At 45.0% G+C, this 27,967-nt stretch overlaps 1 protein-coding gene across 1 annotated transcript; it reads right to left on the reverse strand.

Annotated features, from left to right (window-relative positions):
- Positions 1–8,494: 8,494 nt before the first annotated feature.
- LOC117508002 (izumo sperm-egg fusion protein 1) lies at positions 8,495–22,461 on the reverse strand. Its single transcript, XM_034167716.1, has 11 exons — positions 22,348–22,461; positions 21,847–21,911; positions 21,107–21,323; positions 20,779–20,856; positions 20,599–20,676; positions 20,493–20,513; positions 20,302–20,385; positions 19,901–20,028; positions 19,642–19,792; positions 8,983–9,157; positions 8,495–8,666 (listed from the first exon to the last, which is right to left on the reverse strand). Exons 3-11 carry the CDS (start codon positions 21,291–21,293, stop codon positions 8,594–8,596), a joined length of 975 nt encoding a protein of 324 aa, XP_034023607.1. The 5' UTR covers positions 21,294–21,323; positions 21,847–21,911; positions 22,348–22,461; the 3' UTR covers positions 8,495–8,593.
- Positions 22,462–27,967: the final 5,506 nt, after the last annotated feature.

A 27,967-nucleotide genomic window follows, 5' to 3' on the forward strand; every position in this document is an offset into this window, starting at 1 on the left:
AGCGAGGTCTCTAAGATTGTAAGGGTTGAGTCGACTTGTGTTGAGACGGCCTTGTACTTGGAGGTGCTCTACAAAACTGTCTCTCATGTGCTTTGGCAGCTTACTAAGCAGTCTGTCTACATGGCCAGTTGATGTTATTTCTGTCCCGTTCGGCCCCTCTAGTGACGTGAGCATTCCCACTAGCAGTGCCGGGAGGCTGGTATTGTAACGTAGCGCTGCTTACTAGAGCCATAGGTTGAAGCACAGGGTGCGTTGCTGGTGGAGGCGGGGTTTGACATGTTGGAGTCAGTACAGTTGGGGAGGGCTGGTATATTGGATACGTTTGAGCTGCAGAACTGGGCTGGTATTGGGCTGACATAGGTGTGACTGTGCAACTATGCAGGACGTTCGTAGCCGTAGTTGCAGGACTCATTATTTGATAGGCTGGTTGGTATGACGTAGATGGTGTTGGCTGTAGCATGCTTATTGTTGTAGAGCGTGGCTGCTTGGGAACTGCTCCAAACTGTGATGTATATGTTAATGTTGCTGGAAGAGACTGGATGAGAATGTCATTTTGGCCCTGGTTGTGGCTCGAGGTAATTGATGTTGTAACACGAGACCATGTTACTGTGCTTATGGCGCTGGCAGTGATTGCACTTGGCTGCATGCTGACTGGTTGTGTACATGCCCAGGCTCTATCATCTGGCAGGAGGCTTGGTTTGGTTTGCACTAGTCGTGACGCTGGATAATTAGGCTCACTGAAGCTGTCTTCTGTGAGGGAATGGCTTTGTATGCTGCATTCACTTAAGGCCGGAGATGGGGGCCTTTCATATACTGGTGGTAAGCTGAGACATGTGTTAGACTGTACCGCTGTGCTCCACTGGCTCACCTTATCGACTGCTGCTGCATGGGAATGGCACGTTGGTTGCCCGAGTGCTGGGAGTAGCTGGCCATCTTGATTAACAGACCTGGTCTGTAGGCTTAGTGACTGCAGCTGTTGTGCACTGGCACCTATGATGTCATCTCTATTTGGAGCAGTATAAGGCATGAGGGACAGAGGAAGACTGACCAGGTAGCCCTGGAGGTGACCTGGTAACTGGCGTGGCCGTCCTGTGGCTTCACTTGTCCCGAATGATGTTTTCATTATGTCCATTTCGCTGATATGGGTGAAGTACTCCGGGCTCGAAGGACCAGTGTTGGTGAGAGCTAGGACTGTACTGACTTTAGGCGGATTCACTGGAGCACCTCATCCACATCAACACTCTGATTAGAGAGCGAGGCCGGACACAGATAAACTTTTGTGGGTCTTTAATGTGAAGCAGAGATCCACTTTACAGCTCAGCTCAGTTGTTGGTACGTTTTAAATGCCCACTGACTCTCTGAACAATGTTGTGTGGATAAATTGTCTATAACATCTGTAACATCTGCACAATAGCGTCTGTACTGTCTGGTATCTTCATTACAAATGCAGACAGAGTGAAAGTAGAATGATGTAATCTGCCGCGAACGGCCCAATACTACCGGCCTAAGGACCCCTTAGCTGCCCATGTGAGCGCCTGAAGGAAAAACACAAAAAAAAAACAGTCCTGAACCGTCCCAACTAAGGCAGTAATAAGGGAATTTATAACACAAGTATTTTTATTTTTCATTTCCTCTTAAAGTAAAAATGTCCTCATTTTAAAGATTAAAATTATAGGTCTGTTTTCCTTAATATTTATACGAGGTCTGTTAGAAAAGTATCCAACCTTTTTATTTTTTTCAAAAACCATATGGATTTGAATCACATGTGATTGCATCAGCCAAGCTTGAACCTTCGTGCGCATGCGTGAGTTTTTTCATGCCTGTCGGTTGCGTCATTCGCCTGTGAGCAGGCTTTGTGTGAGCACTGGTCCACCCCTCTCGTCATTTTTTTAATTGCGAAAGAATGTCTGAACGATTTGGAGCTTTGCTGCATCAATTTTTTTCCAGAAACTGTGAGAGACCTCCAGGTGGACACTGTTCGGAAAATTAATATGGCTTTCAGGGATGATTTTATGGGGATTACACAGATTAAGGAGTGATCCAGACGGTTTAAAGACCGCCCACAACTGCTGAGAGCACGCCGCGCTCCGAGCGCCGATCGACAGGCTCAAACCCCTCTGAAACAACCAGATCATTTCCAACGTGAAGGCTTTGTTGATCCGGGACGTCGTCTGACTTTCACAAAAAGGCAGAAGGCATGGACATCAGCACTTTTTCGGCACATTCCACTGTTACAGGAGTTTTTTTCATGTAAAGAAAAGCGGAGGGACGCGCCACGGAGCAGTTCATTACGCGGCACAAAACCACCTCCATGTTGGTCTCACAGGACGGCTTTCAGGTGGACTTCAGACGGCTGTCGGTTGCTTTTCAGTCGTGTGATTATCCGAGAAATTGAGCATGAGCTGGACATGCCCCAACATGTCCTGTGAGGCTTCATCACGATGTTGCTTTGCGCCATGCGGCTCCACCGTGACGCGCGGAACTCCACTGCACGTCTGTCTCAATGTGCCGAAAAAGTGCAGATGTCCACGTCTTTTCACAATTCCTGTGCTAGGCAGACGACATACCGGATCAAGACAGCGTCCAGTTTAGAAATGAACGGCACATTTCACTGTTACAGGAGTTTTTGTCATGGAAAGAGAAGCGGAGTTCCGCGTGTCGCGGTGGAGCCGCATGGCGCAAAGCAATGCCGTGATGAAGCCTCACAGGACATGTTGGGGCATGTCCAGCTCATGCTCAATTTCTTGGATAATCACACGACTGAAAGGCAACTGACAGCCGTCTGAAATCCACCTGAAAGCCGTCCTGTGAGACCAACACGGAGGTGGTTTTGTGCCGTGTAATGAACGGCTCCGTGGCGCGTCCCTCCGCTTTTCTTTCCATGAAAAATACTCCTGTAACAATGGAATGTGCCAAAAAAGTACTGATGTCCACGCCTTCTGTCTTTTTGTGAAAGTCAGACGACGTCCCGGATCAACAAAGCCTTCACGTTGGAAATGATGTGGTTGTTTCAGTGGGGTTTGAGCCTGTCGATCGGCGCTAGGAGCGCGGCGCGCTCTCAGCAGTTGTGGGCAGTCTTTAAACTGTCTGGATCACTCCTTAATCTGTGTAATCCCCATAAAATCATCCCTGAATGTCATATTAATTTCTGGAAAAAAATTGATGCAGCAAAGCTCCAAATCGTTCAGACATTTATTTTCAAAAAAAAAAAAAAAAACGACAAGAGGGGTGGACCAGTGCTCACACAAAGCCTGCTCACAGGTGACTAACACAACCGACAGGCGTGAAAAAACTCACGCATGCGCACGAAGGTTCAAGCTTGGCTGATGCAATCGCATGTGATTCAAATCCATATGGTTTTTGAAAAAAATAAAAAGGTCGGATACTTTTCTAACAGACCTCGTATTTATTGTTGCACACTTCAGTGACTGCACAGTTCATTATTAACAGTTTTGTGTTAATAAAGCACTGAAAGCTTTAAGTATGACTAAATGCTTCTGTCAAAATTAAATATACCACACCTTGGGTGGTGGTAGTGACCCTGAGGACCCGTGATGGGCATCCTTTATTTTCATTTCTGAAAGGTGACAACCCTAAGGGGTAGGGTTAGGAATTGTAAGATTTAAAAAAGCCCTGTCATGAAAATTTGACTCGTTTTGTGATGGGAGCACATCATGAGACTTGGTTGATATATATACAGTGAGGTAAATAAGTATTTGAAGACCCTGTGATTTTGTAAGTTCTCCCACTTAGAAATCATAGAGGGGTCTGAAATTTTCATCTTAGGTGCATGTCCACTGTGAGAGACATAATCTAAAAAAAAAAAAAATCCGGAAATCACAATGTATGATTTTTTAAATAATTTATTTGTATGTTACTGCTGCAAATAAGTATTTGAACACCTGTGAAAATCAATGTTAATATTTGGTACAGTAGCTTTTGTTTGCAATTACAGAGGTCAAACGTTTCCTGTAGTTTTTCACCAGGTTTTCACAAACTGCAGAAGGGATTTTGGTCCACTCCTCCATACAGATCTTCTCCAAATCTTTCAGGTTTGGAGTTTCAGCTCCCTCCAAAGATTTTCTATTGAGTTCAGGTCTGGAGACGGGCCAGGCCACTCCAGGACCTTGAAATGCTTCTTATGGAGCCCCTCCTTAGTTGCCCTGGCTGTGTGTTTGGGGTCATTGTCATGCTGGAAGACCCAGCCATGACCCATCTTCAATGCTCTTACTGAGGGAAGGAGGTTGTTTGCCAAAATCTCGCAATACATGACCCCATCCATCCTCCCTTCAATACAGTGCAGTTGTCCTGTCCCCTTTGCAGAAGAGCACCCCCAAAGTATGATGTTTACACCCCCATGCTTCACGGTTGGGATGGTTTTCTTGGGGTTGTTCTCATCCTCTAAACATGATAAGTGGCGTTGATTCCAAAAAAGCTCTATTCTGGTCTCATCTGACCACATGACCTTCTCCCATGCCTCCTCTGGATCATCCAGATGGTCACTGGTGAACTTCAAATGGGCCTGAACATGTGCTGGCTTGAGCAGGGGGACCTTGATGCCCTGCATGATTTTAAACCATGACAGCATCATGTGTTACTAATGTAATCTTTGTGACTGTGGTCCCAGCTCTCTTCAGGTCCAGGTCCTCCTGTGTAGTTCTGAGCTTTCTCAGAATCATCCTTACCCCACAAAGTGAGATCTTGCATGGAATCCCAGACTGAGGGAGATTGACAGTCATCTTGTGTTTCTTCCACTTTCTAATAAATAATCATAACAGTTGTTGTCTTCTACCAAGCTGCTTGCCTGTTGTCCTGTAGTCCATCCCCGCCTTGTGCAGGTCTTCAGTTTTGTCCCTTGTGTCCTTAGACAGCTCGTTGGTCTTGGCTATGGTGGACAGGTTGGAGTGTCATTGATTGAGTGTGTGAACAGGTGTCTTTTATACAGGTAACAAGTTCAAACAGGTGCAATTAACACAGGTAAAGAGTGCAGAATAAGAGGGCTTCTTAAAGAAAAATTAACAGGTCTGTGTGAGCCAGAATTCTTGCTGGTTGGTAGGTGTTCAAATACTTATTTGCAGCAGTAACATACAAATAAATTATTAAAAAAATCATACATTGTGATTTCCAGATTTTTTTTTTTAGATTATGTCTCTCACAGTGGATATGCACCTAAGATGAAAATTTCAGACCCCTCCATGATTTCGAAGTGGGAGAACTTGCAAAATCGCAGGATGTTTAAATACTTATTTTCCTCACTGTATATATATATATATATATATATATATATACTAAAATATGGTCACCCTCGACTCGCCCCTTTTCATTTGCAGATGCGTCTGAAAATTCGCCACCTCCTCCTCGCTGCCTTCTGTTGGTCCTTGGCATGCCTTTGCTCGCTGTCGCCTCCTATTGGTCCCCATCTGTCGCTAGCCTGGTTGCTGTCCTGTCCTGTGTGTGCCCTCCTCCACCCTACTGCCACGGTTAGTCCCTGTCCGGAGCCAGGGTTTCGGTCCGTCCCTGCCTTTCTTCAACGGCATGATTTGTTCTGGAACCCGATGCCCAGGAGAGGGGACCAGCTCCAAACTGAAGACAATCTTTTTCTGACAAATGTACAAGGTCTGTTAGAAAACTATCCAGCCTTTTTATTTTTCACAAAAACTATATGGATTTGAATCATGTGCGCTTGCATCAGTCAAGCTTGAACCTTCGTGCGCATGCATGAATTTTTTCACGCCTGTCGGTTGCGTCATTTGAGTGAGCAGTGGTCCAGCCCCCTCGTCGGATTTTTATTGTGAGGAAAATGTCTGAACGATTTGGAGCTTTGCTGCATCAAATTTTCCAGAAACTGTGACAGACAGCCAGGTGTAAACCATTCGGAAGATTCAGACAGCTTTCAGGGATGATTCTATGGGGATCACACAGATTAAGGAGTGTTACAACTGTTTTAAAGACGGCGCACAATGGCGGAGGGCGCGCCGCGCTCCGAGCGGCGATCGACAGGCTGAAATGACCAGATCATTTCCAAAATGAACGCTGTGTTGATCCGGGACGTCGTCTGACTACTACAGAAATGGTAGAAGAGGTGGACATACCACTTTATCGGCACATTCCACTGTTACAGGAGTTTTTGTCATGAAAAGACGTGCGGACGAATTCGTGCGTCGGGACGGAGCCGCTAATGGTGCGGGACAAAAAGCAACGCCGTGATGAAGCCTCACAGGACATGTTGTGGCATGTCCAGCTCATCCACAATTTCTCGGATAGTCACACGACTGAAAAGCCACCGAAAGCCGTCTGAATCTACCGAATGGTGCAAGAGCTGAGCATGTTACAACATGTCCTGTGAGACCAACACGGAGGTGCTTTTGTCCCGCGCCATTAGCGGCTCCATGGCGAATTCCTCCGCTCCTCTTTCCATGACAAAAACTCCTGCAACAGTGGAATGTGCTGAAAAGGTGGTATGTCCACTTCTTCTGCCATTTCTGTAGTAGTCAGACGACGTCCCGCATCAACACAGCGTTCAGTTTGGAAATGATCTGGTCGTTACAGCCTGTCGATCGCCGCGCGGCGCGCCCTCCGCCATTGTGCGCCATCTTTAAACCAATTGTAACACTCCTTAATCTGTGTGATCCCCATAGAATCGTCCCTGAAAGCCATCTGAATCTTCCAAATGGTTTCCACTTGGCTGTCTCTCACAGTTTCTGGAAAAATTTGATGCAGCAAAGCTCCAAATCGTTGAGACATTGTCCTCACAATAAAAATCCGACGAGGGGGCTGGACCACTGCTCACTCAAAGCGTGCTCACAGGTGAATGACGCAACCGACAGGCGTGAAAAAACTCACGCATGCGCACGAAGGTTCAAGCTTGGCTGATGTAATCACACATGATTCAAATCCATATAGTTTTTGCAAAAAATAAAAAGGTTGGATAGTTTTCTAACAGACCTCGTAAATCTATGAATAAATTTTCAGTCTCTCATCACCTGAGTCTTGATGTTACAACTGCCTTGGCAAGGTCAGTTGGAGGTCAGTCATTTGGGTGAAAGTCAAGGTCACCTGAGTCAAATGTCAGATTGCCACAGCACATACTGTCTTCATGTCCATGGCTACAATAACTTAGTTTGTACAAAGCTCCCTGCAGCTTTGTCTGAAACTAATAACCTGAGCTCAGACCCTGCTGGAAGCTTCGGTCATCAACAAATCAAAGTACATCAACAGAACAAACTTGTCGTAAAACGATTTGTGAGCAGGTCACAAAGTGTGAGTGGGCCAATAAGAGCACCTGGCATTCAAATGGCATCACGTTGTCCAACAGCTAAATAAATTCTTTGATTTTTCTTTACTTCTTCAAGTCATCCAGCATCAATCAGGAAGTGATCTGCCGGAAGAGGTCATACACATTAGAAGTAACATGGCTGAAAAAAGCGTCTATCCTTTACTCCTCCACGTCTGCTCCTCCTCCCACAATAGATTATCTGGAATTAATTACACCAGTGACCCTATTAATCTGACGAAAAAACCCTACTAATCCTGGAGTTTCTTTGTCCCTGACTGCTCTCATAAACATGAACATGTCAGCGTGCACGTGTCCGTGCAGTCAGATGACTGACGTGTCCTGTTGGGTTGGTGCTTGGTATTACAGAAACCTCAGTGGATTATCGATGTCTGATCAGAGATCGCCTGTATAAGAGACATCTTATGATCTCATGTGTTTCCATTCATGCTGATTGGCTGCAAATTGTTGCCCCCTCCCGTTTTTTTTGGGTGGGTTGGGTGAGCATCATAACAGTGTTTGTATAAAGACAGATTAGATGACAGGAGCGGCCAACATGACAGCTGTTAGGATTCACTTTAAGGCCGTTTATGATTGGACAGTGGTAAGAATGCAAGTCCATCCTGTAGGTGCCATGGCATGACTTTTTTATCAATTCTGTGTAGCGGCTTTCTTCTTCATTGTGTTGTGATTGACTCCTCCCACTCCCTTCCCTGGGGGCGCAAACTCACGATCTTCGACATGGTAGGCGGACACTCTGACCAGTCGGTGAATACTCTGGATCTGGCCTGAGTGTCCAGAGAATCCTTTAGCTGTCGGGGTAGTGAGGCCTGTTGACAACCATACGCACAGTGACTCCTGCTGGACTCTGTCACATTTGCACCAAACTTGCACACTTATATGAGTGAATTCCTGAGATCAGTCATTGTGGTCAAAATGCACATTTTTCCACCTTGTGCGCATTGATGTTCGACCTACATGCAGATAATTATTACTATGACCTCGTACACACAATATGCAGTAGACACCGAAACAAACATCAGCTATCTTCATCCAGTCTGCTCTGTGTGATTATGTGACAAACGTTCTGTATTTTCACTGACATCATAAAGAAAGATGAAGTCAAAGTTTTTTATTTGTGTCTCTTTTTTTAATTCAAAGTTTTTAAAGATGCTTGTTAAAACAGAAATATTTTTCATGAATTATCTGTGTCCATATTTTGTAGATCTTTATTGTAGTGGGTGGGGTCGGCTCAGGTGTGCCGGCGTGCTGCTACCACATGGTGTCGCTGATGTCCCCTCACAAGCACAGTGATGCTCCTCACAGCGGGAGTGCAACCTCATCTCCCCACCTCCTCTGAAAGTTTTCATCTTTGTTTCCCTTCATCATCAATCTGCAACAAAACCACAGCGATTCATTCAGTTTCAGTCACAATCATTTACCTGCAGTCTGCTCTTACTGTTTCATTCAGTCTAAGATGCTGATTTTACACTTAAGGAACTGAGTTTGTGGAAGGAAAGAATCTGTTTGATTATTTATAAATCATGTGAAATATGCCTAAGCCTTATAAACTAAAAGTGTGACCACATCCTCCTCCTCCACGTTTTAATGACTGTTTTCTGCCTCCTCTGTTGCTTCCTTTTTACCTCCACCTTCCTGTTCTCTCTCTCCCTCCTTGCTTCCTGTCCTCTTTTTTCTTTTCATTTTACCTGCCGCCCACTCTGTGCCTAATGATGGAGATGAGGATGAAACTTGAGATCAGGCTGAGAACCACAATCACGTAGAGGACTGACACCAGCTGTTTGGAAAACGGGGATCTGTCTTCTTGGACCCACTCGGGCAGATGAATGAAAGGATGGACAGTTGACTCCGGAGCAGCGGTGACTGTGAGGAATAAGTGATCATCACAGTGTCATTTGTGCAGAGAAAAATGACAGCAGGTTGTGATTTTGCTGGTCTCTAAACTACGGTGTCCAGATTATTGCGTTCCCTCGCAATAACCTAATATTGTATTAAAGCTCATGCCTATCAGAGCACACAGTGAGTGGAATCAGGTGGGGGGAAATTGAACGCATATGCGCGCGCACACACACACAAAACCGCTCTATCCTCTGCAGTCAGAAGAGACCTGGTCACAACATAATTGCTCTTGACACCATACTAACTCACCGGCAATATCACCCAAGTCATCTGGAGGCATACAGTTTTAACATATGGTTAAAATTTTAAACAAATTAATTTCGGACATGTTATTTAAATTAACGTTACTTCTGAAGTTTTATAACGTTACTTCTGAAGTTTTATAAAGTGAAAATATCAGCTACATGTTTTAGTTTTAAAGTAATGCACTAATTTTGAAGGTTTTAGTGTGAACATGCCTCGGCAGTGCTAGTGCAGAAGTTCACGACAGGACAAATGCATTTGAGATGCTCTGATCAGGCTCCACACAGACAACAGCATTAAACTCTTTGTATATTGTGCCTAAAACTCTTGTGAATATATTCTCTGGGTTTATAGACATTGTTACTGTGTTTGTTTTATGTAAAAATGCCAGAAGAAGCTCAGGTTGCTTCTCCATTATTTTCAATTGGAATCACTGTGAGTTGCAATCGCTTCCTGTTTGCTCTTTAAATAAGTGCTTATTGTTGCTTATTGTGTGTGTGTGTGTGTGTATGCACATCACAAGGGTCTCTCTCAAATGAAAACCAATCTATACATTTGAAAAAAATCCTCATGTAATATATACGAGGTCTATTAGAAAAGTATCCGACCTTATTACTTTTTTCCAAAAACCATATGGATTTGAATCACGTGTGATTGCGTCAGACAAGCTTGAACCCTCGTGCGCATGCGTGAGTTTGTCCACGCCTGTCGGTTGCGTCATTCCTGTGAGCAGGCTTTGAGTGAGGAGTGGTCCACCCCCTCGGCGGATGTTCATTGTCAGGAAATGGCGGAATGATTTGGGCTTTTTTTCCATCAGAATTTTTTCAGAAACTTTTAGAGACTGGCAGCTGGAAACCATTCAAAAAATTTATCTGGCTTTCGGTGAAAATTTTACGGGCTTCACAGAGAATAAGGACTGTTACTACAGCTTTAAGGACGGCTTTAAGGATGCTCGGCGCGCTGCGCTCCGTGCCGCCATCGAGAGCCACAAACCACCGGATCATTTCTAAACGGATGGCTCTGTGGAGATGGGACCATCGTGTGCACTTTCTCTGGTTATCACAAGAGCTGGACATCAACCATTTTCTGGCAGATTTCACTTTTAACAAGAGATTTTGTCATGGAAAGCCGAGCGGAGGCTTCGCGTGTCACTGGTTATCACCAGAGAAAGTGCACACGACGGTCCCGTCTCCACAGAGCCATCCGTTTAGAAATGATCCGGTGGTTTGTGGCTCTCGATGGCGGCACGCCGAGCGTCCTTAAAGCCGTCCTTAAAGCTGTAGTAACAGTCCTTATTCTCTGTGAAGCTCGTAAAATTTTCACCGAAAGCCAGATATATATATATATATTAGTGGTGGGCATAGATTATTTTTTTTAATCTAGATTTATCTCACTGAAATCTTGAAATTAATCTAGATTAAAATGGCTCATTCAGAATATGCGTGCTACCTAAGTAATGACCGTCACCCAGAAGAAAGAGTGGACTTCTTCCAGAAACTGTCTGTGGCCGGGACGGAGCTGGCAGTGCTGAGCCGCTCACACCGGGCAGAGAGAGGCAGCAGCCGGCCGTCGCGCGTAGAGTGGTCAGCGGACGAAACTGTGTTTAAAAAAAAACAAAAACAAAACAAACACACTGCTTTGCTTTAAATGGACAGTAAGCTATTTTAGATGATCAGCGTGGACCGCTGTAGCTTTTGTGCTAATTTGATTAGCGCTTGCTCTACTTTTTCTTCTGTTTGTTTTTCTGGGGACATTACAGCGCCACATACAGGCCTGGCATATGTACTACAACGTTAAACGAAGCTTCAAGGCACAGACCCAGCTCCCAGCCCAACTTTGAGAATAGATTAACAGCGATATTTTTTATATCGCCCGATAAGAGTCTCACATTATCGCAGCACGTTAACGCCGATAACGGCCCACCATCAATATATATACATATGCACACACACACACACACACACACACACACACATATATATATATATATATATATATATATATATGTAGCGGCTTCTCTGAGGGTTCCTGACAGGCGTGAAATATTAAAAAGGAGACGGGACAACTGTGGACCGTTCGAGCGCAGCCTCAGCATGGCTCCTTTTATTGCGCGTTCCCGTGCGCATGCACATACCCACAAAAACGGGAGCCCGTCGCTCCTCACCTCCCTCTACGGCAACACAACAGTGCCAACATTAACCCTGTGCAGCTTCACAGTAAATAAAGAAAATAAATAAAGATAAAGCAAAGACATCAGAAAGTCTGTTACACACGCCCCCCCCAACATGAAACGTTCTCGTTTCTGGTGCCAGCGTAAACAAAGCACATATCTCATAACAAACAACATCAACAAACATATATACTCAACAAAAATATAAACGCAACACTTTTGGTTTTGCTCCCATTTTGTATGAGATGAACTCAAAGATCTAAAACTTTTTCCACATACACAATATCACCATTTCCCTCAAATATTGTTCACAAACCAGTCTAAATCTGTGATAGTGAGCACTTCTCCTTTGCTGAGATAATCCATCCCACCTCACAGGTGTGCCATACCAAGATGCTGATTAGACACCATGATTAGTGCACAGGTGTGCCTTAGACTGCCCACAATAAAAGGCCACTCTGAAAGGTGCAGTTTTGTTTTATTGGGGGGGAATACCAGTCAGTATCTGGTGTGACCACCATTTGCCTCATGCAGTGAACATGCTGGATGTGGAGGTCCTGGGCTGGTGTGGTTACACGTGGTCTGCGGTTGTGAGGCTGGTTGGATGTACTGCCAAATTCTCTGAAACGCCTTTGGAGACGGCTTATGGTAGAGAAATGAACATTCAATACACGAGCAACAGCTCTGGTTGACATTCCTGCTGTCAGCATGCCAACTGCACACTCCCTCAAATCTTGCAACATCTGTGGCATTGTGCTGTGTGATTAAACTGCACCTTTCAGAGTGGCCTTTTATTGTGGGCAGTCTGAGGCACACCTGTGCACTAATCATGGTGTCTAATCAGCATCTTGATATGGCACACCTGTGAGGTGGGATGGATTATCTCAGCAAAGGAGAAGTGCTCACTATCACAGATTTAGACTGGTTTGTGAACAATATTTGAGGGAAATGGTGATATTGTGTATGTGGAAAAAGTTTTAGATCTTTGAGTTCATCTCATACAAAATGGGAGCAAAACCAAAAGTGTTGCATTTATATTTTTGTTGAGTATAAAAACAGTATAACAGACTCCCGAATAGTTGGATTCAATTAGCATCCACCAATCACCATAACATCGTAACAAACCCGCTGCACTGAACTCAAAACCTAATGAAGTCTGTGAGGTACACTGGAGGTCGTACCACTCTCCCCCCACGAGATTGAGTGGGCACCGATGCCCTCGAATCCCCCCAGAGTTCGTCATCTCCCCTCGCAGCCTGAGGCTGACCCATCACCTTCGGGGCCTGGGCGACTGGCCGGATGGGACTACCAGCAAGAGGAACAGCAGGAGGTGTATGCGTCGGCAACGGCACAGTGTATGGCTTGAATCTGTCATGGTGAACAACCTGGGTTCGTTCCATCGAGTCAAGAGGGTTAACAATGCGGTATGTCAGGGCATCTTCCCCACCTGAAGCTAACACCTGAGCGATCCGATAGGGGCCTTTCCAGTGTGGCGCCAACTTGGTTCGGTTTTCAGTGGGATTATTCAGCCACACCAGCGCACCCACACCATAGGCGCGGTGACAACCACTTTCGTCGTAGTACAGTTTCTGCCGATCATGAGATTCTGCCAAATTGAGCTGGGCCATGCCGAATGCAGACTCCAACCTCTCCGCCATGGACGACACATACTCTGCCTGCGTCCCCGCACCCCAGAGATCTCGAATACCCGATGGTACATGCACATCAGCTGGAACCTGCGCTTCACGCCCGTGCAGGTGGAAGTAGGGGGTGAACTGGGTACTGGAATGCTTAGAAGTGTTGTAGGCAAAAGCCACTTGCTTCACATACGAGTCCCATTCACCCCCATGCGACAGCAGCATTTTAGCCAGCTGATCAATCAGAGTCCTGTTATGACGCTCCACCATGCCATCAGATTTGGGGTTATATGCGGTGGTGCGTGTTTTCTTCATGCCCAATAGCTGACACAGGCTCTGAATCACCTCAAACTGGCGGCCCTGGTCACTGTGAAGGACTTCAGGGACCCCATGCACCAACACATAATCCTCAAACAGGCAGTGAGCCACTGTCTGCGTTGTCTGATTTGGCAGGGCGTACAGATTAACAAATTTGGAGAAGTAATCCTCCACCACTAGAACGTATCTGTTCCCCCTGGAGGTCAAAGGCAACTCCAAAATGTCTGCCGCCACCCTCTGTAGTGGACGGGCCACCTGAGACCCCCCCATAGGTGCTCTCGGTCTGGGAACAGGGCACCGGCGGGTCTGGCAGGCCTTACACTGCTCGCAGCAGCGTTTAATGTCTCTCAACATGAAGGGCCAATAGTAAGACCGTCTGGCCATCTCCCACACTCGCTCTGCCGAGAAGTGTGCCGCAGTAGACCCCCCATGTAACTGTCGCAGGAGCTCAGGCACCATAGATGAGGGACCACCACCTGAAGTTGGTCCTCCCCAGATGCTGTCGGCCGCACAGTCCGACACAACAGTCCACCTATCATCAATAGACAGCTGAACTCTGTCCCAAGTTTCCTCAGTTTGGCAGAGGACCCCTTGAGTAGCCGACGAGGTAGTCTTGCCATGCTCCGTTCCAACAACCCCACTATGGTGATAATGTCTGGGTCCTCCTGTTGCCGGGCCCGGAGCTCAGAGTCGCTCCCCGACAGGGAGCAGGCAGCCTCCGGACCTGAATGGGACACCCCGGAAGGTGATTAGCAGCTCGACTCTCCCACGGAGGCGACCGTGAGCTCCCCAGCCGGCCTATGTGGGTCCCCTTGGGGGGGGGGGGGGTCGGCGGTCGGCGCAACAGTGCATCCGTTGTTGTGACGGACCGCAGTCTTGTGAATCATGACCCAATTAAACTGGTCCAGTTCTAAAATCCACCTACTCCTACGACCGTAGGGTCACTGTCCATAGCCATGTTCCTGATGCCCAACAGCGGACGACGGTCAGTTATGATAGAGAAAGTGGACAGTCCCACATAGTGTTTGAACTCACGCACGGCCCAAACGACCGCCCACAGTTCTCTATCAAAAGTGGACCACCTCTTCTGCATTTTTGTGAGAGCCTGACTGGCATATGCCACTACCCTCTCGACCCCTCCCTCATCCTGTGCCAACACCACGGCCACTGCCTCATTGGAGGCATCGGTATAAACTTTAAAGGGGAGTGCAAAATTTGGCAGTGTTACCACAGGAGAGGAGGTAAGGACCTGCTTAAGGTAGGAAAAGGTCTCCTCACACTCTGTTGTCCACTCAAAAGGCACATTCTTACGCACCAGGTAACTCAGTGGAGCCGCATGTTTTGAGAAGTCCTTCAGGAACCTCCTGTAATACGAACATAGGCCCACAAATGCTCTCACCTCTGCCGAGGTACGTGGAGTGGGCCAGGCCCTCACCTTGTCCGTATTACGGGGATCCGGTTGGAGACCCTGCCGAGAAACCACGTGGCCCAGAAAAACCACATGATCCCTCGCGAAATGACATTTGCTTGGATTCAATTTCAGCCCGGCCTGCTGTATCTTGGACAGAACCTCCTCGATGTGGAGGAGATGATCGCCGAAGGAGCGGCTGTAAATCAGTATATCGTCCAAATATACCATGCAAATGTGCCAGGGCAAACCCCTCAGAACAAGTTCCATCATCCGCTGGAAGGTGGCCGGAGAGTTTGACAGACCCATCGGCATGGCCCGCCACTGGTAGAGGCCCCTGCCGGTCGTAAAGGCTGTCTTCTCACGGTCCTCCTCAGCTACCTCAACCTGCCAGTAACCATTAGAAAAGTCAAGTGTGCTGAACCAGGCCAAGCCTGCCAACGCATCAAGGCTGTCATCCACACGTGGTAGAGGGTGTGAATCTTTAACCATCACCGCGTTAAGGTGACGATAATCGATACAAAATCTCCACTGTCCCCCTTTCTTCCTCACCAACACCACCGGGGATGCCCAGGGACTGCAACTCTCCTCTACCACTCCATCTGCCAGCAGACTAGCTACTTGCCGCTCAATCTCCACCCTTTTCTCAGGAGATGTGCAATAGGGCCGTTGTTTAACGGGGAGATGGTCACCGGTTCTAATGCGATGCAACACCAATCTGCACTTGCCTGTGTTCCTGTCAGACAGGTTGAAAACATTTGGAAACCTCAGAAGGAGCTCTGAGAGCTCCTCCCTCTGCTGCATCTTGATGGGTGACCCATCTAAGATGAATGTGCTCCTCGCCGGCGGCGGTGAAGGGCCCCCAACATTAGCAATACTGGGGAGGGCTACCAGGTCGTCTCTCCCCACCGAGTGGAACTGACCGAGGTGCAGTCCCCGCTTAACTTCTACGGCTCCCCCAGATGGATTGAGAACACGTGCTAATGTGACCCCATCTTTTACATTATTCACAGAGTGAGCTACCACTAGCCCTGTCGACTCCGGGGCATTGGGTTCCAGATACCCCTCAAAATCTTTAGCAGGCGACATAGCACCACCGAGAGAACCAATCGTCACTGGCACCAGGGCCTCACTTAAGGGGGGTATAGTCACAACATTCACCACCGTCACATTACAACAGTCGTGGGTGAGCTCCCCACCTCGCAGCAGGGGCACCGCAACGTCCCATAATTGCAGTACCCCCCGCCCCAGGTCCAGCAACGCACAGTTCCTAGTCAAAAAATCAAGCCCCAGTAGAACACTCTGACTTGACTCCCTCAGTACATAAAAGTTATGCTGCCAGTAGGTCGGGCCCAATCAGAATGTCACCTCAATAGAGCCCAGCATATCCAATATTTCCCCATTAACTGCACGAGAACTAACATAGTTCTTTTTCAAAGGCCGGTTCCTCAAAGCGGGGACCGACATTCGAAAATCCGCACTGATCAATGAGTCATTAGCTCCCGAGTCGACTAAAACAGGAACCTCGCAACTTTCCAACACACCCCTGACATAGGATGTGGGACGATCACAACTGTCCCCAGTAGTGGCGCCCTCAGTCACGTCCTCAGTCATGTTGTGCCGTACAGGGCCCTTGGTCTGAGCGGCTGCCGTCCGGGCCTCAACCCCAGCTACTGTCCATTTCCCTGGTGACCGCCTTTCACAGATGACTGTTGTGAAAAGAAACGCACACCGCATCTCCTCGGCTCCTCCTCTCTGTGGGACCTCCAACCAGGACTGGGACTCCTGCCCCAGGATTGCCTGGCTGTTGGAGAGAAGCCTCTGTCACGAGGATAGTCATGGGGCGGGCAGTTGGGAGAGCGTCCCAAGCGTCTGTCCTCAGACCCTCTGGATTGACATCCGGACTCCCCGCAAGCACAGCTACAGCGCCCCCCGGATGGAGAGCAACGATCTCTCCTGTCGGCATCTCTGGCTCTCAGTCTCTGATTCTCCACGTACAACTCCCTCATTTCCATTCTCATTGCACACATGTCCTCATTTAATTTCTCCATGGCCCTCTGAAGGCCATCCATAACAGACACAGACTGGACAGCTGCACTCTGAGCCAGGTAAACACCCATGAATGAGCCCCCACTGTCTCTCTGTAGGGCCACCCTGGCATTCTCACAGTGCTCAGCCACACCCAGGGCCTCGTCAACATCTGTCGCGACTTGTTCCAGGCACTTAGCTTTCAACGCTGGATCTAGGCCGGCCAAGAAACGTCGAAACTTCTCTTCTCGCTGTGCATTGCCACCGTAGTCTGGGAATGCCTCCGCCACCAGCCGGCTCACGTCAGCTGCATACACCTCCAGGCTCTCCCCCGGAGCATGCACTCGAGCAGAAAGGCTGTCTCTGAAGCGGTCCAAGAGCTGTCTCTGCCCAAATGCTGTCCCAAGCTTATCTTTAACAGCAGAATAATCTCTCTTCAGCACGTCAGGAAAACTGTCCCACAGCAGAAAGGCCGACTTACTGAGGCGAGTAGGCAGAATGCGCACCAATTCATCATTACAGTCTCTGCCGACAGATGTTGCCCCGAAGGCAACCTCGAGCTGCCGCACCCAGCTGTGAAAGCTCTGGCTCCCATCCCCAGCAAAAGGAGCAGGCAGGTCCACTCTAACTTCTCTACCAATTGAGCTCCTGGTGGTCCACGCCGTATAAGGCTTTGACGGGTCCTCGTCCCCACACCACATGTCGCCGATGCACCGCACTCGTTAGCAGGCTAGCTAATCTGAAGCAGCTAAGCTAACACAGTCACAACTCAAAATAACTGCTCAGCACGAACGCCAACACCTGCAACACCTGCAACAACCTGCACAAGCGGCCACCGCTGCCACCAATGTAGCGGCTTCTCTGAGGGTTCCTGACAGGTGTGAAATATTAAAAAGGAGACGGGACGACTGTGGACTGTTCAAGCGCAGCCTCAGCGTGGCTCCTTTTATTGCGCCTTCCCATGCACACTCACATACCCACAAAAACGGGAGCCCGTCGCTCCTCACCTCCCATCTACGGCAACACAACAGTGCCAACATTAACCCTGTGCAGCTTCACAGTAAATAAAGAAAATAAAGATAAAACAAAGACATCAGAAAGTCTGTTACACACACACACAGCATATATATATATATATATAATATATATATATATATATATATATATATATACGATGTCTGAAAATTCAGTTTGGGTTTATTAAATTCCATGCATCTTAAACGTAGCAGACACAGATTATTTGGAATATTTGTTTTGGCAAGTTTTTACGGTCTCTACTGCCATCTACTGGCCAGTAGTGTTCATGGCAATATTCGCCCTAAGTATTGAGATATCCCATAATCCTTTGCGTTCCAGAGAGTTGTTGCAGCCTCTTGCTGCAGCTAAAGAAATAAAAATGTACATTTTGGTTGTATAATGTTCATTTATAATTGTCGTCATGGATTCTCTCTGTGCTTTTTTAAACCGCAGCAACTCTGGTGTGCAAAAAACCCCCCCAAAAACAAAAAATTCTGGTATGTAAAGGATTATGGGTTAGGGTCTGAGTGTCTGAGCATCAAAACTGCTATATTTTCCAAGACCTCTGCCTCACTGTGGCACTGCTACGACCTGTTAAGGAATAATGGCTTGTTTTTGTGTGTGTAGAGTTGAGCTTCGCTCCTCTCAACTGCTTTACTGCTTCACTGCTGCAAAATATGTCACGAACAGGAGCTTCAGAGCACACAAAGACAAAAGTGCTGACTCACTTTGGGTTTGTGGTCGCTTGCTACCAGAAGCGATTGTGGTGTTAAAAGTCAAAATCAGCTTTTTAGTAGTTGCAAGTGTACCGAAGATGATAATGAAGGTTATCAATTGGCTGTAGCTTCCGATAAATTTTTGGGTGGTTTATTGTTTTTTGTTTTTTTTTTTAAATTTGTTTATTTATTTCAGTTGGCTGATTAGCTGTTATCAAAGCTAACTTTTTGGTTAGCTGTTCCCACCACCGAAATAAATTACATTTCATACGGAGTCTTACTGTCCAAGTTGTAGCAACTTACTCCCTCATCTCACGGGATCCAATTCTCTCATGAATCCTTTTGCAAGAGAACACAAAAATATTGCGAGGGAACACAATAATCTGGGCCCAAAAAAATTAACCACCATGTCCCTCGGCGGGCTCGGTATAAAACACTTACTGACCACAGTGATGTGATTTAGTATTTGCTGATTTATTTGCTGTAGCTTCTGGTATTTAAAAACTGTTATTGCAATAAAATAACTATAAGTAGGTCATTGTTATTTAAAAAAAGGTAATCATTCATATAAAGGGGTGAACTTTTTCCATACCAGAAAAGTAACGGGGGGGTCAATGGAGAAAAAATTCCATATGACACAAGTGGACTATTAAAATGTAACAAATATTTCAGAGGTGATGTTAAATAAAAAATTGGAAAGTGTAACTTTAAGTGAGAATCAGTGAGAATAGTGTTGTTTGTTGCTGTGAAAGTTGAATTAACACCAACACGTTTGTTGTGTATACACCAAGACTGTGACTTGTGTCTTTTCCAACACTGTGTGTCAGCTGCCTGACTGCCACACAATGTTCATAACTGAATGAAAAACCCACAATTTTGCTTGAATGACGTGTCTAATTATTGTGCTGTACCATTGACATAGAAGGTGACTCGATAGTAGATGTTTCCACTGTAATCCTGCAGCGTGCAGCGATATGTGCCTTGCTCTTCAATGTTCAGCTGATTCAACACCACAGAAGACTCATCTGTCACAACCAAACCTTGGAGGTCACTGTCATTCATCTGCACAGAAGGATCAGAACGTGAGAGGAAAAAGGAAGTGGAAGGATTCTCCAAAAGAAGTTACAACAGTAAAAAAGGATTAGCTGCTAATGAGTGTGTTTGAGGGACCTTTTTGGTTCCTGGTGCACCAGGGGCCCAAGAGTAGTGGTACTCTGTACTCATAATCAGGAGCAAGTGCCAGTTTTGGAAACAGTTCAGCACGACTGCTTCTCCCTCTTCAGCCTCCAACCAGAACTCTGCACAGAGAGAGTGAATGAATGAATGAATGTGTGCATGGTGGACAGATTTTATTCATTGCTTTGTATGACTTGAATAATCTCTTTCATGAGCCCTGCACGCGGGCCAGCAGCAGGGAACACACGTTCACACAGTCATGACAGCATGTGGTCATGCAGCCTGCAGAACTTTACATTCCCATCACATCAACATCAAATCCTCCTTATCCATTCATCCACCCATCTGCCAAAAACGGGTAAATAACTGAAGAAAGATGGAAAAATAAATCATACCACCACAATCCTGCTGGTGGGACGGGCACACGTAGGTCTCAAATTTGCACGTGATGCAGTTCTTCACTCTTTGGTGCAAAATTCCTGAGAAACAGACACAAACATGGTGAAGATGCAGAATACTATGTCTCCATGCGGTCACTGAGGATTTGCAATGACGCGGGAGAAAGGATCACACACAGAAAACTTACCACACGTGTTGGGGCACAAATCTAAGGACGAGATAAACAAGTTATTAGAAACTAAACCACCTGAGACACAGAAATGAATCTGAAAAATATCACTCATGTCACCTACTGTTACTGAGGGATTCTTGCAGGTGCTTCTGCAGGATGCTTCTACCACGGTCCATGATGTAGTGGGCATTTGAAACAACTTTATATAAAAAACAAAACAAAAAGGACACCAGCTTGGTTTGAAAATGTAACACACATACAGTTTGTTATAATTTATTTGACATGTAACAGACAAACATACCTGGTGGTTTATTTCTTTCAATTTCGTTGGTCAGATAGTTCTGATACTCAGCTACTGCATTATATAAAGTGGTGGAATCTGGGAAATGAAAAACAGAAAACTTACTTCCTGATCTGACTGTAATATTTTATAGTACAGGAGTTAAGCTTGGACTCTCCATGCAACATAAAAGTCAGTGCAGCATAAAGCTGAATTTCTACATCACTAAAATTACAAATATTCAAACATTTAAACTCTACTAATCAAAATGTCAGGAAAAGATATAGGCATTTTTCATCTTCAAATACTTCATCAGTGTTTGCTGAAATGAACCAGTTATTGTTCTCACCAACTACTCCGTTTCCTTTTAAGCTCTCCTGCTGGTAAAGAGTATAGGCGTGATCCCGGTACTCTGTCACAATGATCTGGTCCAGTACGCTGGAAAAGGACAGGATGTAGTCCTGGTGGAGATTCCTGATGCGGCTGTCACACTGCAGACAGGCCTGTGCTGCAGAGATGCAGCAGATGAGGAACATCAGCTCAGCAGCACTGGACTTGTGTCTCTTCTGCACAAACACCATCACAAGTCAGATATATAATATAAATGGTAAATGGACTGCATTTTTAAAGAGCTTTTCCATCTGCATCAGTGAAACAACATCGCCTTGTGGTCCATCGATCAAAATGGAGCATCGTGAAGTCTGTGGACTTTGTTGAAATGGACAGATTTGATTAAAAGGGCAATTATTCACATTGTGCTTGTATTAGAGTGATCCATAATAATCATAAGTTGTTATATCGGTATATACAACATGCTAATAAATGACACAGTTGAAGCCATATGTTACATACGCCTCGGCTTAAAATTTTCTAACTCAGTTTTCCAGGCAAAACATGTTCCATTTTATCATCCAGTTTGTACATGATATCAATGCAGTCAACTTTATTTCCAGTTTGTATCAAAATAATAGCTGCAAGATTTATGTCTATTTTTTCATGTCAAATTTCCAGTGAGGTAAATGTTTATGTGCACCACAGTTACAGCCAAACCATAATCAGAAATCTGAGGTGAAGAAGACAAAACCGTACCTGGAAACATGACTCTCAGCATGGTTTCTAGGAGGACTTATCTTTCTCTCCTCTACTCTTTCAGCCTTCAGAAAAAGAGAAAAAAGTTACAAATCAAACAGTTGTTTCAGAGACAAAGAAGACCCCAAATGTGTATCAAATGTGTAATTGATTAAGTGCTGTGTAGTAAGTCATATTTTACAGTCATGGTGGGTAATTCCTTCTGACCTACATGTTGCACACAAACATGAGTCCCACTACCGTAACCTACTATACGTACGTCTTGAAACATGTCAAGTATTATTAATAACACATGAGCAGATATTAATACACAAGAAATATTTATCCCATTTATTTATTTCACTAATGCTGCGTGCAATAACAAAATAACTATTTCATGTGTGTAATGTTGACCCACTTATGTACAAAATTGTCTTTGTTTCTGTGACAACACATCGCAGCCTGGCTGTTCATTTTCAAGTTTTAAGCAGAGCTCATGAATCTCTCAGCAGTCCTTCTCACCTCCATATCTGATCATCATGATGGCTGGTCGTCTGACTTCCTCTCTGGTCGTCTCCTTGACAATGGCTTTTGAAGTGGACCTCGGTTGCCAAACACTCACTCAGAACACGATCGTCTCTGCGGTGACAATTTAAACATATGAATAATTATATTATATATATAAATATATGAATAGAAACCAATCTCCCACACATCTAAAACATTCAAGGGAGCAACTTTGATTTTGATATTGGTGGGGACACAAAAGTGCTCCAAGACAAAGATTTTTTTTTTTTGCATTACCAATCATAAGTCATGTCATGCAGATGTTATAGGTTAACGAGCCATCCCAATGTTTAGGGAGTTGGTCTTCAATCACAAGGGTTGCAGGCTCAAATCCCAACCTTATCTCTCTTTACACCTCCATCTATGACTGGAGTGACCTTGAGCAAAGCAACTAACCCAACATCCATCCATCCATCTTCTACCGCTTAGTCCAATTAAGGGTCGCGGGGGGCTGGAGCCTATCCCAGCAGTCATAGATGCGTGAGGCGGGGTACACCAGGACAGGACGCTAGTCTGTCGCAGGGCCACAAATAGACAAACAAACACAGACACACCCACACACACACCTACGGACAATTTTAAAAGATCCCAATTCACCTAGCCCGCATGTCTTTGGATGTGGGAGGAAACCGGAGCACCCGGAGGAAACCCATGCAAACATGGGGAGAACATGCAAACTCCACACAGAAAGGCCACGGGAATCGAACCACAACCTTCTCGCTGTGAGGCAACAGTGCTAACCACTAAGCCACCGTGCTGCCTAACCCAACATTGCTCCAGCTATACATTTTAATTGAATTCATCGAGGATGGATATTTAACACGAAGTATTGCAATGACCATATCTGCTAGTGTTGTGACATTCGTGAATAGGGATGGGTATTGATAAGATTTTATCGATATCGATGCCATTATTGATTCTGCTTATCGATCCAATTCCTTATCAATACCTCGTGAATTTTGTACTAAAAGTAGGCTTTACAGGTTTTATATGTATTTCACTGAGTCTTAAAGTAAATAAATATGAAATTGGTCACTGTATCCTTGATCTCTGGACATAAATAAAAATAAACAAAACAGTGTTTCGCTTTGAAGTTATTAATTCCGACTGGACTCTATTGTTCTAACTTGACTTGGCAGAGAGCCGTGCAGCGTTTGGAGCTGTGTGAACAGAACGGAGAACGATTCTCGTTTCTTTCTCGCAACAAGACAGGAGTCCCAGTTAGTAACTTTAATCCGCACAAAAGTGACTCACGATTGACATATTCAGGGATGAAAGTGACGAAAAACAAAAAAAGCTGAAACCCAAAATTACCCCCAACACCACCTGCATGAAAATGAATTCTAGAAGCTGTGAAATGCAATCTGTGACTATTCCAGACAATAAACTGCAGCGAGTGCAGCATCCATTTAGTGATAAAAAAAAACAACTTTCCTTATTCAATCAATCAATCATCAATCAATCAATCAATCAATCAATCAATTTTTTTATATAGCGCCAAATCACAACAAACAGTTGCCCAAGGCGCTTTATATTGTAAGGCAAGGCCATACAATATTATGTAAAACCCCACGGTCAAAACGACCCCCTGTGAGCAAGCACTTGGCTACAGTGGGAAGGAAAAACTCCCTTTTAACAGGAAGAAACCTCCAGCAGAACCAGGCTCAGGGAGGGGCAGTCTTCTGCTGGGACTGGTTGGGGCTGAGGGAGAGAACCAGGAAAAAGACATGCTGTGGAGGGGAGCAGAGATGATCACTAATGATTAAATGCAGAGTGGTGCATACAGAGCAAAAAGAGAAAGAACAGTGCATCATGGGAACCCCCCAGCAGTCTACGTCTATAGCAGCATAACTAAGGGATGGTTCAGGGTCACCTGATCCAGCCCTAACTATAAGCTTTAGCAAAAAGGAAAGTTTTAAGCCTAATCTTAAAAGTAGAGAGGGTGTCTGTCTCCCTGATCTGAATTGGGAGCTGGTTCCACAGGAGAGGAGCCTGAAAGCTGAAGGCTCTGCCTCCCATTCTACTCTTACAACCCTAGGAACTACAAGTAAGCCTGCAGTCTGAGAGCGAAGCGCTCTATTGGGGTGATATGGTACTACGAGGTCCTAAGATAAGATGGGACCTGATTATTCAAAACCTTATAAGTAAGAAGAAGAATTTTAAATTCTATTCTAGAATTAACAGGAAGCAATGAAGAGAGGCCAATATGGGTGAGATATGCTCTCTCCTTCTAGTCCCCGTCAGTACTCTAGCTGCAGCATTTTGAATTAACTGAAGGCTTTTTAGGGAACTTTTAGGACAACCTGATAATAATGAATTACAATAGTCCAGCCTAGAGGAAATAAATGCATGAATTAGTTTTTTCAGCATCACTCTGAGACAAGACCTTTCTGATTTTAGAGATATTGCGTAAATGCAAAAAAGCAGTCCTACATATTTGTTTAATATGCGCTTTGAATGACTATATCTGATCAAAACTGACTCCAAGATTTCTCACAGTATTACTAGAGGTCAGGGTAATGCCATCCAGAGTAAGGATCTGGTTAGACACCATGTTTCTAAGATTTGTGGGCCAAGTACAATAACTTCAGTTTTATCTGAGGTTTTAAAAGCAGGAAATTAGAGGTCATCCATGTCTTTATGTCTGTAAGACAATCCTGCAGTTTAGCTAATTGGTGTGTGTCCTCTGGCTTCATGGATGGATAAAGCTGGGTATCATCTGAATAACAATGAAAATTTAAGCAAAACCGTCTAATAATACTGCCTAAGGGAAGCATGTCTACAGTGAATAAATTGGTCTAGCACAGAACCTTGTGGAACTCCATAATTAACTTAGTCTGTGAGAAGAGTCCCCTTTACATGAACAAATTGTATCTATTAGACAAATATGATTCAAACCACCGCAGCGCAGTGCCTTTAATACCTATGGCATGCTCTAATCTCTGTAATATAATTTTATGGTCAACAGTATCAAAGCAGCACTGAGGTCTAACAGAAACAAGCACAGAGATGAGTCCACTGTCCGAGGCCATAAGAAGATCATTTGTAACATTCACTACTAGCTGTTTCTGTACTATGATGAATTCTAAAAACCTGACTGAAACTCTTCAAATAGACCATTCCTCTGCAGATGATCAGTTAGCTGTTTTACAACTACCCTTTCAAGAATTTTTTGAGAGAAAAGGAAGGTTGGAGATTGGCCTATAATTAGCTAAGATAGCTGCGTCAAGTGATGGCTTTTTAAGTAATGGTTTAACTTACTGCACCTTAAAGCCTGTGGTACATAGCCAACTAACAAAGATAGATTGATCTATATTTAAGATCGAAGCATTAAATAATGGTAGGGCTTCTTGAGCAGCCTGGTAGGAATGGGGTCTAATAAACATGTTGATGGTTGGATGAAGTAACTAATGAAAATAACTCAGACAGAACAATCGGAGAGAAAGAGTCTACCAAATACCCGGCATCACTGAAAGCAGCCAAAGATAACGATACGTCTTTGGGATGTTATGAGTAATTTTTTTCCTCTAATAGTTAAAATTTGTTAGCAAAGAAAGTCATGAAGTCATTACTAGTTAAAGTTATGGAATACTCAGCTCAATAGAGCTCTGACTCTTTGTCAGCCTGGCTACAGTTGCTGAAAGAAACCTGGGTTGTTCTTATTGGTCTTCAATAGTGATGAGTAGTAAGATGTCCTAGCTTACGGAGGGCTTTTTTATAGAGCAACAGACTCTTTTTCCAGGCTAAGTGAAGATCTTCTAAATTAGTGAGACGCCATTTCCTCTCCAACTTACGGGTTATCTGCTTTAAGCTACGAGTTTTGTGAGTTATACCACGGAGTCAGACCACTTCTGATTAAAGCTCTCTTTTTTCAGAGGAGCTACAGCATCCAAAGTTGTCTTCAATGAGGATGTAAAACTATGACGAGATACTCTATCTCCCTTACAGAGTTTAGGTAGCTACTCTGCACTGTGTTGGTATATGGCATTAGAGAACATAAAGAAGGAATCATATCCTTAAACCTAGTTACAGCGCTTCTGAAGACTTCTAGTGTAATGAAACTTATTCCCCACTGCTGGGTAGGTCCATCAGAGTAAATGTAAATGTTATTAAGAAATGATCAGAACAGAAGGGAGTTTTCAGGGAATACTGTTAAGTCTTCTATTTCCATACCATAAGTCAGAACAAGATCTAAGATATGATTAAAGTGGTGGGTGGACTCATTTACTTTTTGAGCAAAAGCCAATAGAGTCTAATAATAGATAAATGCATTGGTGAGGCGTCATTCTCAGCATCTGTGTGGAGTGTTAAATCGCCCACTATAATTATCTTATCTGAGCTAAGCACTAAGTCAGACAAAAGGTCTGAAAATTCACAGAGAAACTCACAGTAACGACCAGGTGACAGATAGATATAACAAATAAAACTGGTTTTTGGGACTTCCAATTGGATGGACAAGACCTAAGAGACCAAGATTTCAAATGAATTAAAGCTCTGTCTGGGTTTTTGATTAATTAATAAGCTGGAATGGAAAATTGCTGCTATCCTCCGCCCCGGCCCGTGCTACGAGCATTCTGACAGTTAGTGTGACTCGGGGTGTTGACTCATTTAAACTAACATATTCATCCTGCTGTAACCAGGTTTCTGTTAGGCAGAAATAATCAATATGTTGATCAATTATTATATCACTTTACCAACAGGGACTTAGACGAGAGAGACCTAATGTTTAATAGACCACATTTAAACTGTTTGTAGTCTGTGGTGCAGTTAAGGTGCTATATTATTTTTTCTTTTTGAATTTTTATGCTTAAATAGATTTTTGCTGGTTATGGTAGTCTGGGAGGCAGGCACCGTCTCTACGGGGATGGGGTAATGAGGGGATGCAGGGGGAGAGAAGCTGCAGAGAGGTGTGTAAGACTACAACTCTGCTTCCTGGTCCCAACCCTGGATAGTCACGGTTTGGAGGATTTAAGAAAATTGGCCAGATTTCTAGAATGAGAGCTGCTCCATCCAAAGTGGGATGGATGCCGTCTCTCCTAACAAGACCAGCGTTTTCCCCAGAAGCTTTGCCAATTATCTATGAAGCCCACCTCATTTTTTGGACACCACTCAGACAGCCAGCAATTCAAGGAGAACATGCGGCTAAACATGTCACTCCCGGTCCGATTGGGGAGGGGCCCCAGAGAAAACTACAGCGTCCGACATTGTTTTTGCAAAGTTACACACCGATTTAATGTTAATTTTAGTGACCTCCGATTGGCGTAACCGGGTGTCATTACTGCCGACGTGAATTACAATCTTACCAAATTTACGCTTAGCCTTAGCCAGCAGTTTCAAATTTCCTTCAATGTCGCCTGCTCTGGCCCCCGGAAGGACAATTGACTATGGTTGCTGGTGTCGCTAACTTCACATTTCTCAAAACAGAGTCGCCAATAACCAGAGTTTGAAGCCGAGTCTCCAATTCGCCCAGCCTGGCCTCCAAAGCTACGAATAAGCTACACTTATTACAAGTACCGTTACTGCTAAAGGAGCCCGAGGGATAACTAAACATTTCACCCCAGAGCAGAAAAGTGCG

Source organism: Thalassophryne amazonica, chromosome 3 (genome assembly GCF_902500255.1).
Source record: "Thalassophryne amazonica chromosome 3, fThaAma1.1, whole genome shotgun sequence".
In the NCBI taxonomy this organism is placed as follows: domain Eukaryota; kingdom Metazoa; phylum Chordata; class Actinopteri; order Batrachoidiformes; family Batrachoididae; genus Thalassophryne; species Thalassophryne amazonica.

Excerpts from the sequence above, each read along its gene's own strand:
- LOC117508002 (XM_034167716.1), bottom strand. The coding sequence starts at position 21,293 with ATGTTCCTCATCTGCTGCATCTCTGCAGCACAGGCCTGTCTGCAGTGT. Across the intron at positions 20,677-20,778 it reads TGAAAGAAATAAACCACCAG|TTGTTTCAAATGCCCACTAC; the intron begins GTATGTTTGTCT and ends TTTTATATAAAG. Across the intron at positions 8,667-8,982 it reads AGGCACAGAGTGGGCGGCAG|ATTGATGATGAAGGGAAACA; the intron begins GTAAAATGAAAA and ends GTTTTGTTGCAG.